The sequence below is a fragment of the Gobio gobio genome, assembly GCF_949357685.1.
Source record: "Gobio gobio genome assembly, chromosome: 10".
NCBI classification, from domain to species: Eukaryota; Metazoa; Chordata; class Actinopteri; order Cypriniformes; family Gobionidae; genus Gobio; species Gobio gobio.
The window spans coordinates 42,076,954-42,094,249 of record NC_137116.1 but is presented as its reverse complement, the minus strand read 5'-3'; the positions used below and the strand labels follow the sequence as shown (position 1 = coordinate 42,094,249).

General features: G+C 38.3%; 1 protein-coding gene across 2 annotated transcripts; it reads left to right on the top strand.

Moving 5' to 3' along the window:
* Positions 1 to 880: 880 nt before the first annotated feature.
* Positions 881 to 12,653, top strand: sypa (synaptophysin a). Of its 2 annotated transcripts, none has more exons than XM_079826822.1 (7): positions 881 to 928; positions 2,646 to 2,711; positions 5,040 to 5,164; positions 8,915 to 9,113; positions 9,658 to 9,849; positions 11,669 to 11,987; positions 12,379 to 12,653. In XM_079826822.1, exons 1-6 carry the CDS (start codon positions 911 to 913, stop codon positions 11,951 to 11,953), a joined length of 885 nt encoding a protein of 294 aa, XP_079682948.1. In that variant the 5' UTR covers positions 881 to 910; the 3' UTR covers positions 11,954 to 11,987; positions 12,379 to 12,653. The 2 variants fall into 2 exon arrangements, with proteins under 2 accessions (XP_079682948.1, XP_079682947.1); XM_079826821.1 differs by having other exon boundaries at positions 11,669 to 11,998.
* The last annotated feature ends 4,643 nt before the right edge of the window (positions 12,654 to 17,296 follow it).

Below are 17,296 nucleotides of genomic sequence, written 5' to 3'. Positions count from 1 at the left end.
AGGGAGGAAGTAGAAAGTAAGGAATAAAAGTGGCCATTCCACCATTATTCATCACACCAAATACAATTTTATGATAATATTTATACATTACGGATATATATTATCGGATTATAATTGTGAATAATCTCTTGTGTAAATGTTTTAGCATTTGTGTTCATTTTCCCTCACTAAAACGAGTGTACGAGTCGTCATTATCAGTCCATCTCTTTATGGAAGAACATTCTAAACACATTGTTTAGTCTACAATATCTTAATAAACCTAGAATACGTTCATTATGGCATTTTAACAAGATTACTTAAAGATATGAAGTTCTACCGAGTGCCCAATGAATCCTGAGTTACTGGAACTCCAGAATATCCACCACACAGTCCAACATCATTCTCATGTAGATTTGAAGTTATTCATCTGTGATGCTGTCCTGTTGTTGTTGTCGTAGTTTTTTTTTTAAAAGGCTGCTTTCACGAATAGTTATTTCCCAAATGGAATTTTAGCGTTCCACATAATAACCACTGATAAATTAAACGACCTAATTCAATCTCAGCACTTAGTACTAGCCATTGAATTTGGTGTTGTGATCAATCACATTCATAATTTACGGCCTCTGCAGTGCGAGCAGCCTTCCAGTGAAACAACAACTCATTAGAGGATAAATATCATATTCGAGTGCATCGTTTAAGAAAGAGCTAGAAGAATCACGTAAATTGTGGCAGGTTAATGATATCATTGCTCTATTGCGACCAGCGTCGGTCAATTCATCCCGCTTTTTGCGCACCAAAAACGCCTTCTGGAAGCGCGTGACGCAGCTGATGCTGTTCCGTCGATCTTCCCTCCCCCTCCGCGGGCTGTTCCGCTTCCATCTCTCGCCTCCCGATTATAGCTATTTCTCCTATCTACGAGCAGGCGACTAACATGGATATTGTAAACCAGGTAGGGCATTTTGGGGGCAAAAAATTATTTTGGTATATTATTGCTGTGTTTATCACGTGCATGTGTTTCGTTTGCCTTTCAGTTCGGGTTGATTGTAGACGACGAAGATGCGTTTAGAAATTATGGTGGAAAATTCTTATAGGGAGAGGTGCCCTGCTGGTCCTGTCCGTCTGTTCGTTGCTACAGTATTTCAAGGGGCTCTCTTTCGTGACTTCCTATATTTTCGTTTTTAATACATATTTGACGTTATGATTTCTGTGTGGTATTTGAAGCAGATCCGATGAAGCGCTATTTACTTGACGTATTCGTAAAGGGTACTTGTAATTACACCGTTATTAAATAAACATGTTTTGATATTATATAATAACATTTTTTTGCAATCTTACATTTTGTTTTGTGCGAAAGCGTAACATCAATCCAAAGCGACTGCACGCGGGCCTTTATAACATGCAGATGCGCTCTTGGAGATGCTCTTTAAAATGGCAGCTGACTTCCATCCCAACACTGTGACTTTCAGCTCTGAGCTCTGGCCCTTTCGTCTTTTTTAAAATCTTTTTATTATTGTTGTTGTTATTTTATTAGGCAATAGCCTATCTGCAGGGATGACGCGCAATCAAATTGGTTATTGATGTTATAGAACATCATCGGATACATATTTTTGCAAGGTGATGTGAGCTGCATTCATGTGTAAACCAATATTATATATTGCAATGAATAATTCAATTACGTAAAGAGGAGTCCTAAATCGATGTATTGATTTTTTTTTTCGTATGGTGTTTAAAGGAGGACCATCCTCACGGGCAAACAATGGTGTCGTGTGAAACCGCACCTTCCTACGTCATTATGTCCGAATAAAATCGGTATCACATACAGCGGGTCTGATGATCAAATATATCCAAATATCATAATAATGTTGTCATGCTTGAAGTAGAAAGAGCTGGAACAGCTAAGCGACACACTTCATTTGCCCTCAATGAAGGACCTTGCATTTTACCACATCGCTAGAGACGAGCGCCATCAGTTATTGTTATTATTTTTTATAGATTTTGGTGTGCAAAAACGGTTTTAGAAAATCTCCATCGTTTGCTGTTTAGCGGCTCTTTTGCCTGGAGATGACGCTGACGCGCGCGCAGGCATTTTGGCCGTGGTTCAAGGTCCTGGCGACACAGTTCCCTTCTTTTGCCTTGAGCTTCAGTCATAGCCTAAACACAAATATACGTGGATATGAAATATCAATAATTTATGGATTGAAACAATGTTGTCGTTTTATTTTTTCATCGTGTCACTGCTTTGATACAGATTTTTGTATTTTCTTGGCGATGCTTTAGCAGCAGCAGATGCTATGCGTAGGTTTCACAAAGCTTCAAAATAAACGAGCTCTTATATGAGCGAAGGCCTGTTTGTGTAATGAGTCATCGTGGTGGAGAGTAAACCACATCATACATAACACATTTTCATCTATCTATCTATCTATCTATCTATCTATCTATCTATCTATCTATCTATCTATCTATCTATCTATCTATCTATCTATCTATCTATCTATCTATCTATCTATGTCTGTCTGTCTGTCTGTCTATCTATCTATGTCTGCCTGTCTGTCTGTCTGTCTGTCTGTCTGTCTGTCTGTCTGTCTGTCTGTCTGTCTGTCTGTCTGTCTGTCTGTCTGTCCGTCTGTCATCTTATCTAACGTTTTCAAATGTTGTTCTTTTGACAGTTGGTTGCCAATGGGCAATTCAGGGTGCTGAAAGTCCCATTGGGTTTCATCAAAATCTTAGAATGGGTAAGTTCACAATTTTCATTTTTGGGTCCAAAGCTGTTTAATTTCTGTATGGTCACTATTTTCTTCAGCTTGGTTTGGGTTGGGTGCTGGATTCTTTACAGCTGTAACTGGTTACCATTGTGTGTTTCTGATTAATTACTTGTGTATACGTATGTATGTATATATATATATATATATATATATATATATATATATATATATATATATATATATATATATATATATATATATATATATATATATATCAAAGGAGATTCTGTTTATTTAATATCATTGTATGAAATATAAATTACTTTTAAATACACTGGCAGCAGTAATAAATAACATTTAAGTACAACTTATATGCAACCTAATTTTAAAGTACACAAGTACACTTACTAACTGAATTTATTTTGTGTTAAATAGCACCAGTTTCCCTATTCTGATTGACTTTTCAGTTCTTCCTCCAAAATTTTTAGCCGCCACTCTTAAAGCATAGGAAAAAATAAAGGCGATTTTACCACAAACATCCATGCAATTCTTGTACTCAGTAATTTTACATTTGAACATTATATTATATAACGTTTATTTAAAATTTTTGTATCTGTACATTCATCCGGGCAAAGCCAGCGATAAAACTCAGCTCAGTGCTGCTTAAAACAATATATACGCCTCTGCTTTGTGGTGTCTATAGCAAGTATGTTAATCAACTCATGTATAGGCCTACGCACAATTACAGTTGGAAAGATGCAAGGTTTGTTTCAGAATGCCAACAAGATAAAGATACGGTGTCAAATTAATAATTTGTGACTATTCACAATGAAAGTGTCTAAACTGCAATATTTAACACATGTAAGTAACTACAAAACAACCAGTATAGGCTTATATACAATATGATATACAGACTAAATCCAGCTGAAACTCCAACACAATCTACATATTTTTAAATGCATACGCCATACCTGGACCTCACAGCTGTTTGCTGCCACCTGCCGTTTTTCCGCTTCTCATTTGCATAAACTTGAGTTTTTCTCAAATTATGAACGCTCTCGTACACTGCTTTCAATCACGCTGTCAGTCCCATAAGCCACCACCTGAGCGTGTTGCTAATCTTACATGGGAATGAACTGATAACACCCGCTCAGTGTCCGTGTAAATGCACCGTAAGCACACCTTGAACATACCATTGACTTGAGAGAACATTCACAAATGTAGGGTATTGATGCCATCTAGTTGTCACACAGTGCTCCTTCACTTTGTGCTGGGTAGAAAATGGCATCATCAAATAACAGGCTACATAGTAAAATATTGAACAAGACCATTTGTATCCTGTCTTTACTGCACAGGGCACTACAGTGTGTTTTAATGTATTTGTAAAATATGTTATATATTAAATATATATTAATATATTTTTGTTCAAGTAGGCTACACAACATATACACCCACATGGCATAATTTATAAATAGGAAATATTAAATCAAATCATTTTATTACATTTAGTTGATTTTGAGCTGGTTTCCATCTGGGATCAGTCTTTTCTGGCCTTGGTAATGTGAGCTGATCTAATTGTGTTTGATTTGATCAGATTTGATTTGTTTGGTCTGTCTTGCCCGGTGAGTTTTTGTCTGGTCTGTTTTCACTTGTGTGACCTGACTCTTTTTTAAATTTTTTAATAATAATTATTTAATATAGTCTCTCTTGCTTAGACCTTGTTTGGTCTGCTGGTTGTGATTATTTGTTCTTTTTTAACTTACTTTGTTAAGGCTTTTTACCAGTTTTTCCTGGCGTCATTGGACTTGTTTGCATAGTCTTTGTTTAGCATGGTTTACTGTGGCTTGATGTGTGTCTGTTGTTTTCATCTCCTGTGGTGTTGCCTAGGTTCATAACACAGCCCAGCGATATGACAGATGGCAGAGTATCTCAGTGAAATTGAATAGCTTCATTCTCCATTCAGTCCCTCCACCATCCAAAGTCCATAAGTAATCTCTATGGCTCAATCTCCCAGATTCAAATCCTGAAAGGAAAAATAATGTGCTTATGTCCATGTCAGCATGCTGGTGTCACATGGTAAAAGATGCTTTCGTTTGGTTTATTTAGTCAGTATTTTAATTGCATTGATACACACGTCCTCCTACAGTAAACAGTTTTAATGTCAAATTTGACATTACTGCATTTGCACTAGTCTTAAAAAAAAAGTTTTGCCTACAAAGCCACAAAATGTATACTGTAATAACTAAATAAATAAATTAACAGAATCTCCTCTGAAATGTACATATTTGGTAAATATTTGTATGTTTAATCAGTCGCACCTGCCAAATGCATAAATGTAAACCTCTCTCTTTTTTCCAGGTGTTTGCCATCTTTGCATTCTCCACCTGTGGGAGTTACTCCGGCTCCTTCAGGATGAGCGTAGAGTGCAGGAACAGATCAGACAGTGACCTGAAAATAGATGTGGATTTTGAGTATCCATTCAGGTACCCCTGACTGACTTTAACACCTGTGTGGCCGTTCCGTAGTTGTTTAATTTGAAGTTGTACTTGTTCATCAATATGCTTTTACTTTTTCAGAAACAGCTTATAATGCTGTAAAAGCCCTTTGGTGTTTTATTTGACAGGGTTTAAAAAAAAAAAAAAAACGAATATATTTTCCCTTCTTAAAGGGTTAGTTCAATTTAGTAAAATTAGCCCATGATTTACTCACCCTCATGTCATCCTAGGTGTATATGACATTCTTCTTTCAGACGAACACAATCAGAGTTATATTAAAAAATGTCAGTGAATGTTGCTCTGTTTTTGAAGTCCATAAAAGTGCATCTATATCCACCATAACTGCTGCAACACGGCTCCGGGTGGGTTAATAAAGGCCTTCTGTAGCGAAGCAATGCATTTGTGTAAGAAAATTGTCCATATTTAAACATTTTTTAAGTAAAATGTCTAACTTCCGACGGACCGTCTTCTGTATTCAACTTACTGAAAAAGTGTAGCGCCCGCGCCTCTCGCAGTTCAAAATGCTTGCGCCATGTCTGGCGAGCGTTTAACTGGTGTGCAATGTCGTCAGACGTAGCGTGAGCATTTTGAACTGCGAGAGGCGTTTTTGGGTGAACTAACCCTTTAAAAGTGCCCCTATTATGCTATTTTAAAGGTTCTTAATTTTGTTTTGGAGGTCCTCAGTGATGCGCTACTCATTTTGAGGTACATTATGAGATGTTGCAACTGTAATTCCTCACAATCAGCATTAACAAGTGTATGTCCATCAACAAACCGATGTGTTTATTTCTAATTTATTGTGGTGCACATGAGTGAACTTTATCAATAACAGCGCATAGCCGAGCACTAACGTGAATGACTGATGTAACATTACATTTTGTAGAACAAATCATGCTCCATCCAATATGCATTAATAGATACAAGTTTAGGCAATAGAGGCCCACAGTGGCTTAGCAGAAGTATTTCAGTAAGACAGTAATAACACAAGTTAGCCGGAAATGTACACCTATTTTGAACACCCAGTAGAAGAGATATACATCAATAATTATTCATACTTACAGGTTGTGATTCTAAGGAGCAAGTTGGTCCAAATAAACTGGATACTGACCAAAATCTTTCAAGAGCAAGCGTTTTGCGTTTTTGAGAAGCAGTCGTCAGTAAAATCATGCGTTGAAGGGCGGGTCGAGTTGTTTGGGCAGACAACATACAACATAGACGGGCATTATACAAATGTTTTATCTAGTGACTTAGAACCATAACGGAGTGGGATTTGAATTACATACGACTCGTTTAGGCAGTTCAGAATCGATTCTTTATTGGGATGACAATAACTTTATCATGCATTTTCAACTTTGCAGAACATTTACATTCACGAACAACTGTATTACACACTGCATGAAAGGGAATAGTCGATAAACCATAATAGGGGCACTTTAAAATATAAATGCCACTATATACTGAATCTAAGAACCATTTATATTGTGTGGATGGAACAATTAGTAACATTATATCATATATATGTCACGGGTGGTTGCAGGTAAACAGACAAAGACAAGGAATAAAGTTCCAACACCAAGTTTAATAATAATATTCCACAGAACAGGCAAGCAGGCAACACAGACGTGGCCGGACAAGAAGTGCAGGCAAGGATACAACTTAATTAGACTGACAAAAAAAAAAAAAGGTCATTAATCAAACACAGCTGAAACCTAATACCGAACTCAATGACAGAAACCATATTAAATAAGGAGTGGTGGGAAAACAGCAAAGTAGTGAATACAAACCAAAAGTTTATGATAACTAAAACAAACTGAAAATAACTGTGACATTACACCCCCCCTCCAGCAAGGCACAACCTCGCGCCGTAACTGAAAAAGAGCAGAGGGAGGGATGGAGGGGGTTTTGGAGGTGGACGAGGATGTGGCGAAGGAAGGGTGATAGGATGTGGTGAAGAGATGGTGGCAGAAGACGGTGACCGAGGAATGGCGGCAAGTGGACGACGATTCCCTGGTGGGGATGATGGAAAAAGCCTGATGCCGCAGACCCAGAGCCCAGCGGTGATGACAGCCCCCGCTGGAGTCGAGTAAGGGAGGAACCAAGATGGTGTTGTGGCTGACGACAGCTGGGGGACCACCGAAGGAGACGAGGCAGATGGATCCATAGGTGCAGACGGAGGGCTGATGGAACTGAACACTGGAGACCTAGGCGATGCCATGGCGTCGTGTGACGGAGACGGAGCCAGAGTACCCAAGGACTGGGGCAATGCCGATGTGACTGAGGACAGAGGCGAAGCTGAAGGGAAGGAGGACCTTGCTGCAGCTGTAGGGGTGGAAGGAAGGAGCGCAACGGACAGCCTCTAGGTTCGTGGCAGAAGTAGAGTGACGACTGACAAAGGGGGAGCCGTTGGGACGAGGGAACCTGGTGGAGCCTTAAGGCTGAGGGTCTCTGGTGGAGCCAAAGGTGGAAGGAGATGGAAGGATCCTCTTGCACAGGCACTGCTGGTAGTTGTACGACCTGAGGCTCGACGTCCCGGTAGGGCACCCTAGAGGTGGCGAAGGGCTGCAAACTTCCAACTGCCTCAGCTCTGCTGTAATGGTGGTAACACGAAACTTGACAGGATCAAGGTTAGTTTGACACAGTCCAAACAGGTATCAATGCTGTCATTACACAGCGATGATGAAGAATAAACAGATAAATCACAGGCTATATTGATCTTACTGCTTTCTAGAAGCAGCGATGATGAAGGCTCAGCAGTAAAGTCATAATCCATACAGTTTTTAGTGCTGTCTAGAAACAGTGAAGATGAAGGTACCGGGTGGGATAGGGTGGGAGTCAATACCTCTGTTTCCCAGCCAATCAGCCAGTCCTCATTGCCCACATTCACTATTCCCTCGGCTGCTGATGTCGCGGGCTTACAGTCCTGGTCAGACTCACTGTGGGGCTCCTCTTCTGGGACGATGGTAAGCGCTGTCCTCTTCTCGTCTCACTCCATCTGCGGGGGGCTCACACGACTTCTCTGTGGTCGATGGTGGTGATTCAGGCTCTGGGTCTGGCTGTGCTCTGGACCGGGCAAGACGCTCTCCAGACACCTAGTGACGGCCTCCCTCCAGGTGTCCGGGAGGTCAACGGGAGGGTAATAATTAGCCCCGATCCAGAACAAAGACTTCAGGGTCTTGTCATCAAAGGGGCTGGTGACGACAAGACGGCAAAACTCCTCCGTGTAGGTCAAAAAATTGTGCCTCTTATGAGCCACTGCGTATGCGTATGCACCTGTGACAGATTCCGTCAACGAGCAACACACACTAAACATAGATGTGACCGGACAATGAATTCAGGCAAGGAACTTAAATAGACTGACGAAACAAGGTAATTAATCAAACACAGCTGAAACCTATGAACTCATCATGACAGAAACCATAGTAACCAAGGAGTGGCAGGAAAATGAACAAAGGAAAACAGGAAACTAGTGAATACAAACTAATCGCTGATAGCTAAAACAAACTGAACATAACTGTGACCATATAATATTATGCACTATCATATGTTATATATTGCTTTGTTCCTTCCCTCTTCTTTTTATTATTTATTTATTATTATATTTTCTCTACATTTTTACAGTATTTTTCTCTGAACCCCAGTTTAAAACCCCTATAATATTATATATATTTAATTGAATCCTAGTGTTTCTGTGCACAGTTTTACAGCACTTTCTCAGTAATTGCCCTGTTTCTCTTCCAGGCTTCATCAAGTGTATTTCGATGCCCCCGTCTGCAAGAATGGCGAGACTGAACGTTTCTTCCTGGTTGGGGACTACTCGTCCTCGGCAGAGTTCTTCGTCACCATAGCCGTTTTTGCATTCCTGTATTCCATGTCAGCTCTCAGCATCTATGTCTTTGCCTTTGAGAAGTATCGCGAGAATAATAAAGGACCACTGATTGTGAGTTTTCTTCCATGTTATATAAGCATTAAGGCAGCAGTTTGTTAAATGTTTAGTTTACCCAAAAATTAAAAATCTGTCATTATTTACTGACCTATATGCTAGAAATTATAGTTTTTTGTGTGTGTATAGACAGACTGGTACAAGAGCACTAAACGCAAACCGCCTAGAGCGCACATCTCTGAAAATGTCTAAACAAATTTTCAAACAAGCACCATATTTATATATAAATTGCATATTTGAGGTCTAAACAACTATATTCTTACCTTCAGTATTCTTAAGTCAGTAACAGTTTGTAATTTGTATAGTGTGTTTGCTCTTCTGCCATTGACGCTCACTGTGAGAAGCGCTGGCAGTATAGATCCGGCAGAAACAAGAGGAGTGATACAAATCGTGAGATGTTTCCGTGTGGTATTAGTAGTACCGCATAATAGCAGAATTTTGAATGTTGGGTGAACTATTCATTTAATATTACAGCTCAGTGTTTCATACAACCCAAGCCTGTATATTTATGTATAATTCTATATAAATAAAATGATTGCAGGATTTTGGCGTGACGTGTGTATTCACCTTCATGTGGCTGGTGAGCTCGGCAGCATGGGCAAAGGGTTTGTCCGATGTCAAGACAGCTACAGACCCAGAGAAGGTTCTGGAACTGCTCCCCGTCTGTGAAAAGGAAGGCAACCGCTGCCGTGAAGTTCACGACCCCGTCATGTCCGGTCTTAATACTTCTGTGGTGAGTCGGTTCTGTTCGGCTATATGAGAATTTCCCTTATTGATAAAACATTTTTTATGCAGCTCACCCCAAAATAAAAATTCTCATCATTTACTCACCCTCATGCCATCCCAGATGTGTATGACTTTCTTTCTTCAGACAAACACAAACAAATTGTTTTAGGAATATTATCAATCTCCATATTATGCCGTTAAATGAAAAACCACACTCAGCGATCGTGACAGAAATCCATTCCAGCCCAGTGGATGAATCTAGTATTTTCTGAAGCAAAATGATAGGTGTGTGTAGGAAAAATACTAGTATTTTTAACTTTTTTTAACAATAAATCATTGCTTGAAGTAAGCACATTGTGAAGTTTGCACGAGAAGTAACATTAAAGAACAGCCTCTTCTTGTGCAAACTTCACAGCGAGCTCACGTATATGTCAAGCTGAACTTGTTAACGCACCTAGGACAGATGACCGAAAGCACTGATTTATTGTTTTAAAAAGTATTTTTCTTATACCTATCGTTTCACTTCAGAAGACATTGATTCATCCACTGGGGTCATTGTGTGCTTTTTCAAGCATCAACCGAGCAGAACCCATTGCATTATATGGACTCGCAGAGATTGATTACAGTACTTTCCTAAAAATCTTTATTTGTGTTTATTTGAAGAAGGAAAGTCATATACATTGAGGGTGGAATAAGGGTGAGTATATGATTAGAGAATTTTCATTTCTGGGAGAACTATAATGTCCTTTAACCCTCTGGGGCTCTTCAGTCATTTCTGACCAGGATTTGAAAAGTCTAAGAGGTCGTAAAAAAATAGTCACACTCAGGACGTTCGGGTCAAAAATGACCCCCATAGGAAATGAATGGGAAATTGGCAAAAATATGAAAATACAGAGTTCTTTTGTGCATACAATCTACAAATCAGCCAGGATGCAGAAAAAAAGGACTCAACAGTGAAGGGGTGAATCTCTAAAACATCAAGAGTGCAAAACAAAAAAAACACACACACACAAAAACACAATTAGCTTTTGGAATGACACGCATTCATTTGTGTGTGCGTGTGTTTTTGTGTGTATAAGTGTGTGTGAGTTGTTTTGTCTGTTTTGCACTCTTGATGTTTTAGAGATTCACCCCTTCACTGTTGAGTCCTTTTTTCTGCATCCTGGCTGATTTGTAGATTGTATGCACAAAAAAACTAATTTCCCATTCCTTTCCTAGGGGGTAATTTTTGACCCGAAGGTCCTGAGTGTGACAATTTTCAAATCCTGTCCCCGATTTGTTTGGGTGTTCATATACCAAGTACCAATAAAGTCACCAAGTTTCGGACCATTCCGATAAAGCTAGGATTTTTACTTTTTTTTTTATAAAACGCAAGATCCACTATAGTGGTAAAAATGTGCTATTGCGTGATTAAAATGCTCAATCTGTCCACCGGATGGCACCGATCTCATTAAAAAAATTGCTTTCATGAGGCCTAGGCTTGACTCTAAGATGAAATACAGCTTTAATAAAAAAATAATAATAATAATACATATATATAAATTTTTTATTATATTCAATGGGAAAAAATTGGTCATAATTATTGCATAAATATGGATTATAAATCATAAAATTATTATATAAACACCAGAAAAAGAAAAAAAAAAATAATATTGAACTAAAATATATTTTATAATCTTTTTTTTATCTTAATCCCACCCTCCGGGTCATTTTTGACCTGAAGGTCCTGAGTGTGACCCATAAATGAAGAATCCCAGAGGGTTAATGTCTCTCTTGTAATCGAACAAAATTTTAAACTGCATTGTTACCTTTCTTTTTCTCTCCAGGTCTTTGGCTTCCTCAACCTGATTTTGTGGACAGGTAACCTGTGGTTTGTATTCAAGGAGACCGGGATCATCGCACCATTTATGCGCCAACAGCCTGCCCAAGAGAAGCAGCCTGCCCCTGATTCCTATGGCCAGGGAGGTTATGGCCAGCCAGACCCATACGCCGGCTCCCAGGGAGGCTACCAGCCCGACTACAGCCAGCAAGGCTACAATCAGGCTGGAGAATACGGTCAGGGCGGCTATGAACAGCAGGGGGCACCCACCTCCTTTTCCAACCAGATGTGAGCGAAGAAATATCTAAGGAAGCGGGAGATGGCTGGTGAGTGGAAGGTACGATTTTGGAGGTTTTTTTCGATCTCAAAATGAATATGGCTTTTTTTATACTGTACATTATATTGTTGTGATGCCTAAATTCACTTTTAGCCAATGCTCAAAGTGAACAGTACCTGCACTTCTGTATTTTAATCTGTAGCGTCCCCCCTTTGTTTACTTCTCACATGTTGCCTGTACTCTGATCTCCCTCACTTCAACCGAGGCGATTTCACCCACCCCCAGAAGTACCGGCACTTTTTTCCCACTTCAAGCACTGCCTGTAGCATTTTAAACATTTGATTTCAGTTTTGAGTATTTCATTTTATTTAGACACAAGCCACTTATTGATTATTATTAGCCAGAATTGTAATATCAGCGTATTCTCTGTCTTTCCACAGAAAGAAGTTGATCGTGTGACTCTAGCAGTGTGGTGCCTGAACCCTACCCACAACCCCACACTTCTTCACACTTCCTGTTTGTGCGTTTGTGCTAACGTCTGTGAAAGATAAGAAGGGCGGGAGGGATGGGAGGGATGGGAGGGGGTGGGGCTCATCTAAAATCACATACTGAGGGGAGCGGGATAGAGCAGAGGGGTTTTAATGTGCTGTTTATTATTGTGACGTATACAACTAAAAAAGTTCGATCAAATTTCAAAACACTTGAATACTGTACCAAAATATGAAAAAGTATATGAATCTTAACGCTATATGAATTTTCAATTGATGATGTTGACAATAGTGATGCTAAACTTGAGAGAATGTATTTGTTTGTGCTGTAAAGATATCATTATAAAAACTAATATATATATATATATATATATAAATATAAATATTTCCTAAAGATATGTATGGGATTATAACACTGTAGTCTAGTTCAATTAAGAGTCCCTAAATTAATATAATGATAATAATAATGTGAAAAGAATCACAAATCCCCATAGAATGTGTTTCTTTTTTTTTTATTTTTTTTTACCTCTGGTGGGTTGGTTGTGGTTTGGTACAGTTTGTTCCATTTGTATGTGGACCTCTTTAGTTTTGTTTGGTATTTTGTTGCTTTTTATTTCTTCATGGGTGGGATGGAGCACTAATGTGACTGAGACTGAGGGGGTGGGGGGCGTCCAGGGCTACCGTGGGCAAAATCATTCCCAAACTCATGGAGGGACCACATTATTTCAACCAGCAAGCAAAACGGTCAAGGGTATCTTAAAGCATTTCTCATTTCCTGACTGAAAACGTTGACTTTGTTCAATTCTCTCTCTCTCTCTCTCTATCTCTCTCAAATCGTTGTATTATGAAAAGCACATGCGTTCTCGGTGCAGAATAAGCATGCTTGTTCATGACACAATGCCTCTGAGTGCTGTGTTGATGTAGTGCTGTTTAAGTTAGAGGATGCTAAAACTAGATATATAAATATATATATATATGGATTGGGGTTTCGTTTGTGTTGTGTGAGCACCGGACAGAGAGAATCAATCTTGTGTGTTGAGATGTCAGTAATGTAGATATACATGCCAGTTTCAATTTCATCAATATTTTCCCTTTTCCCTCTCTCAAAAACATATACAATATTGCAGGATTTAACCCTGTGATATTGAGGTATATTTTCTGATGTACATATAAAAATATATATATATAAAGTACCTGCACATTCTTTAACCGATTTCATGAACTGCTGTATGTATTTTTTGCATCAGAACATTACCCGAATGTCGGTTCGATTCTTTTTCTGCTTGATCAATCAATCACTGAAAATGCAGATGATCAAAAATGTACGTGATAGATAGCTAGACCTCCTGGCTGGAATCAAAAGGGGTCGTTTAAATTAGCTATGAAATTCCCATTTATCATTTGAACCACGTTGAACTGGTGCAATAAAGTCTTAAAGTTATTGTTCTGTATAGTATTCAAACAGTATATATCATGTGAGGATGCTGAGTTAATCTAGTAAATGCACCAGATTTGTTTTTCCCCTGAGTTGAAAATCATTTTATTTAGGGCTGATGCAGCAGACGTTGTTATGATGAGATTCTTTATATTATTGCATGATCAGATGCTCATAATGCAAGCTTACCCAGACTTATAACTAACTATCTAATATTTTTTCAGACTTTAATTTGCCTGCGAATTTGAGGAAAACCAGGTTTCGCTTTTGGGTAGAAGGCCGCCGGCCTGCTAAATGTATTAGCGTGTCTCTCCCCTCCCTCATTCTCTCTTTCTCTCTCTCTTTCTTTTCCATTCTCTGCTCTGGCCCACTCTTCTCCTCCTCCAAATGAATATGCTACTCAACTTCTCCGTTGTTAGTGGTGTTTGATATGTCTTGTGAAACTCTCGATGCCTTTGGGTTGTGCTGTATTTAATGTGTATGATATATTCTTAGCGTTTATGAAGATATTGATGAAAATGGTTATGACCATGCTGAAAACTCAATCACCAAAATTATCCAGAAATTCTGTTGTATTGTTCTATGGAATCCATGAAGGAAAAATTCAATAAAGAATAAGTTATCCTGTTGAAAAAAGAAATGTTTTTTGTTGCTTCTATGAATAGAAAATTACAGTAAAATAGGATATTTTCTGTTTTATTGAAAAAAGTAATATATTGTGTTTCAACAACAACAAAAAAATATTCAAGTGAAAGTCAAAACAAAAGAGAATCTTTAAAATCTTCTTTACTATTTACTATATATATATTTGTGTGTGTTTGTGATCAGTGTGTTATCAGATTCCAAGTAGTACTTGTAATTAGATTATATTTCATTTTAAAATGCTCATAATTAGATTACAGTTACTTCTTTATGGATTACATGATTAAATATTTTTCACACAATGGCAGCACATCATTTATAATTGTATTATTTTATAATATTTTGATTGTTTTTATTTTTAAATAATTTATTCATTTTAATTTTTATGATTTAATCAATAATTTGCTTTTCATCAACTGACAAAACCCCCTACAGTTGGGAAACCCTGGCTTAATGTAATGCTTAATGCATTTAATGTTGTTGATAACCAAAAAAGATGAAAAATATTTTCTTTCTCTTTGTTTTTTTTATTATATCAATATGGTACATAATCCCAATCAAATCAAAATGATAAACGAGGTCAAATGTAATCTAAAATAATCAAAAAGTAGGTAGTCTGAGTACAAAGTAATCTAGATTACTATAATTTTCTAATAATAATAGAATTTGTAATCAGTAACGGTATGGACGAGCGAAAAGTTTAATCTGCTCATGTGCTGTTTGTGAGATCATTTGAGTCTATGAAAAAGCATTGGCCTCAACTAAATAACCACAAACTGAAATTATCTCTGAAACACAGGAAATGCGTTCTCCCTTCACCCAATAAACCACATTTAGAGATTTATGCACACTATGTGGGTTATTATCTAGGTCAGGGGACCTCAACGTTTTTCATGGCAAGGACCCCTTAGAGACATGGAGCAGGGACCCCCGATACAAAATGTGTCAAACAGAGCGACATATTAAGCATATAGCCTTCGATATTAAAGGTAGGGTAGGTAAGATTTGGTTAAAAAACTTTTTTTCAAAATTTGTTTAAACTTTCTTTATATATCAATACATAATTAAAATGTAAGTACTCTGAAAAAGAAAGCATAAAAATTGAGTGTCTGTAGACCTCTCACGACTGTTTTAAAGACAGCTCATTATTTCCATTCACTCCACCTTCTCCCTTCTGGGCTCTTTCCAAAGCCACGCCCCCAAAACACATGAACGCGCCACGCCGAGTCGCCGACCGCTCAGTCTATTTACCTGAGACGAGCGGAGAAGAAGTGCATGTAGTGACATCATGTCAGAATCACATGTAATAAAAAATCTAACTTTATCATTATGAATATAAACAAATAAAAGGTCTTTTAGTACTTACTATCAAGCTAGAATAACAATACTGGTAAAGTTTAAACTACACACACACAACACAGTGTCTACGAAACACACAGATACAAGATAAAAACATCAGTAAACATTGGTAGAGAATATAAAAACAAACCAAGGGCCGAAATAAACGTGCAGGTAAAGTTCCCGGTGAACATGGTAAAAGAGTTTAGACAGAGGGTAGTAGCTAAAGCTAACTTAGTTCTAAAAAAAGTTCCTGGATGCGGTGTACTAGGTTTTACACATGCATTTTGTTATCTAAAGTTACATTTTGCGAAATTCAACACGACAGCGATCAACTTGAGCTAAGCATATTGAGTATTTATCATCTCTACTAATGGCTCGCTAAGTGTATAACATTGTAACTTTATGCTAAGTAATGTTATGTTAGCTATATTAGGCAGCTACGTGTGCTAGTGAGACATGCTTCATGAAAACATAAACCAAAAAAATGTATAATCAAAATGAAAGATTACCTGTCCAGCAGAAATACAGCCTCTTGAACTCCTCAAATCAAACAGGTGCACCAGGGTTGCCAGGTTTTCACAACAAAATCCGCCCAATTGCTACTCAAAACTAGCCCAAAACAAGCCCAATCGTGTTTCTCCGGTAAAAATCGCATTTGGTGGGTAAAATATGTGTCTTTTTGGTAGGGCTGCCTGCTAAAATTCACAAATCCAGGGGCAAAATATCACATAATTGGGGTCGCTTCAACCCGCGGACATGAAAAACAGCCCACGGCAACAGTGTTTGAAGTAGCCCGACTTGGCAACAGTGGGGTGCGCGTATGTGGGCAGATCCTGGAGCAAAAGCGGTGGTAGCCATGGTAGCGAGAGAGAGTGACAGTCGCCCAAGCCAATCACTTGTTTCAGCCCGAACGAAAATAATGAGCGGTGTTTATTGCAGATTAAAAAGTCTAGAGTCACTCGATTTTTACTCTCTCTTTTTCAGAGTACTTCAATTTTAATTATGTATTGACATATAAAGAAAGTTTAAACAAATTTGGACAAAAGTGTTTTAGATCATTCTTACCTACCCTACCTTTAATAGAAACAAACTATATTATGATTAAGAATAAGTTTTATATATATTATGTTAAGACAGTAGATCAGAACTATGCACATTATTGTGGTTGCATGACTGTACTTTTCATTGTTAAAATTGAGATTTATTCTTGTTAAAAGTCTGTGCCCTGATATAGACTACGTTACCCATAATGCATGTGTTCAAATGTAGTTCTGCTACAGGGTTGTGTACACGGTTGGCCCCCCTAACCCCGCCCCCCAAGTAGGCTACATGGAAGAGATATTTATAGATGGACCGCTCATGATTCGCCTCAGTGGCGTAACTTTAACCTAGTAATGACGGACCCCGGTGCAGCCACAAATATCATAACTATAGGCCGACTGTAATTAAGAC

Coding starts and splice junctions, on each gene's coding strand:
- sypa (XM_079826822.1), top strand. Junction 5,165..8,914: donor GATTTTGAGTATCCATTCAG/GTACCCCTGACT, acceptor TTTCTCTTCCAG/GCTTCATCAAGTGTATTTCG. Junction 9,850..11,668: donor CCGGTCTTAATACTTCTGTG/GTGAGTCGGTTC, acceptor TTTTCTCTCCAG/GTCTTTGGCTTCCTCAACCT.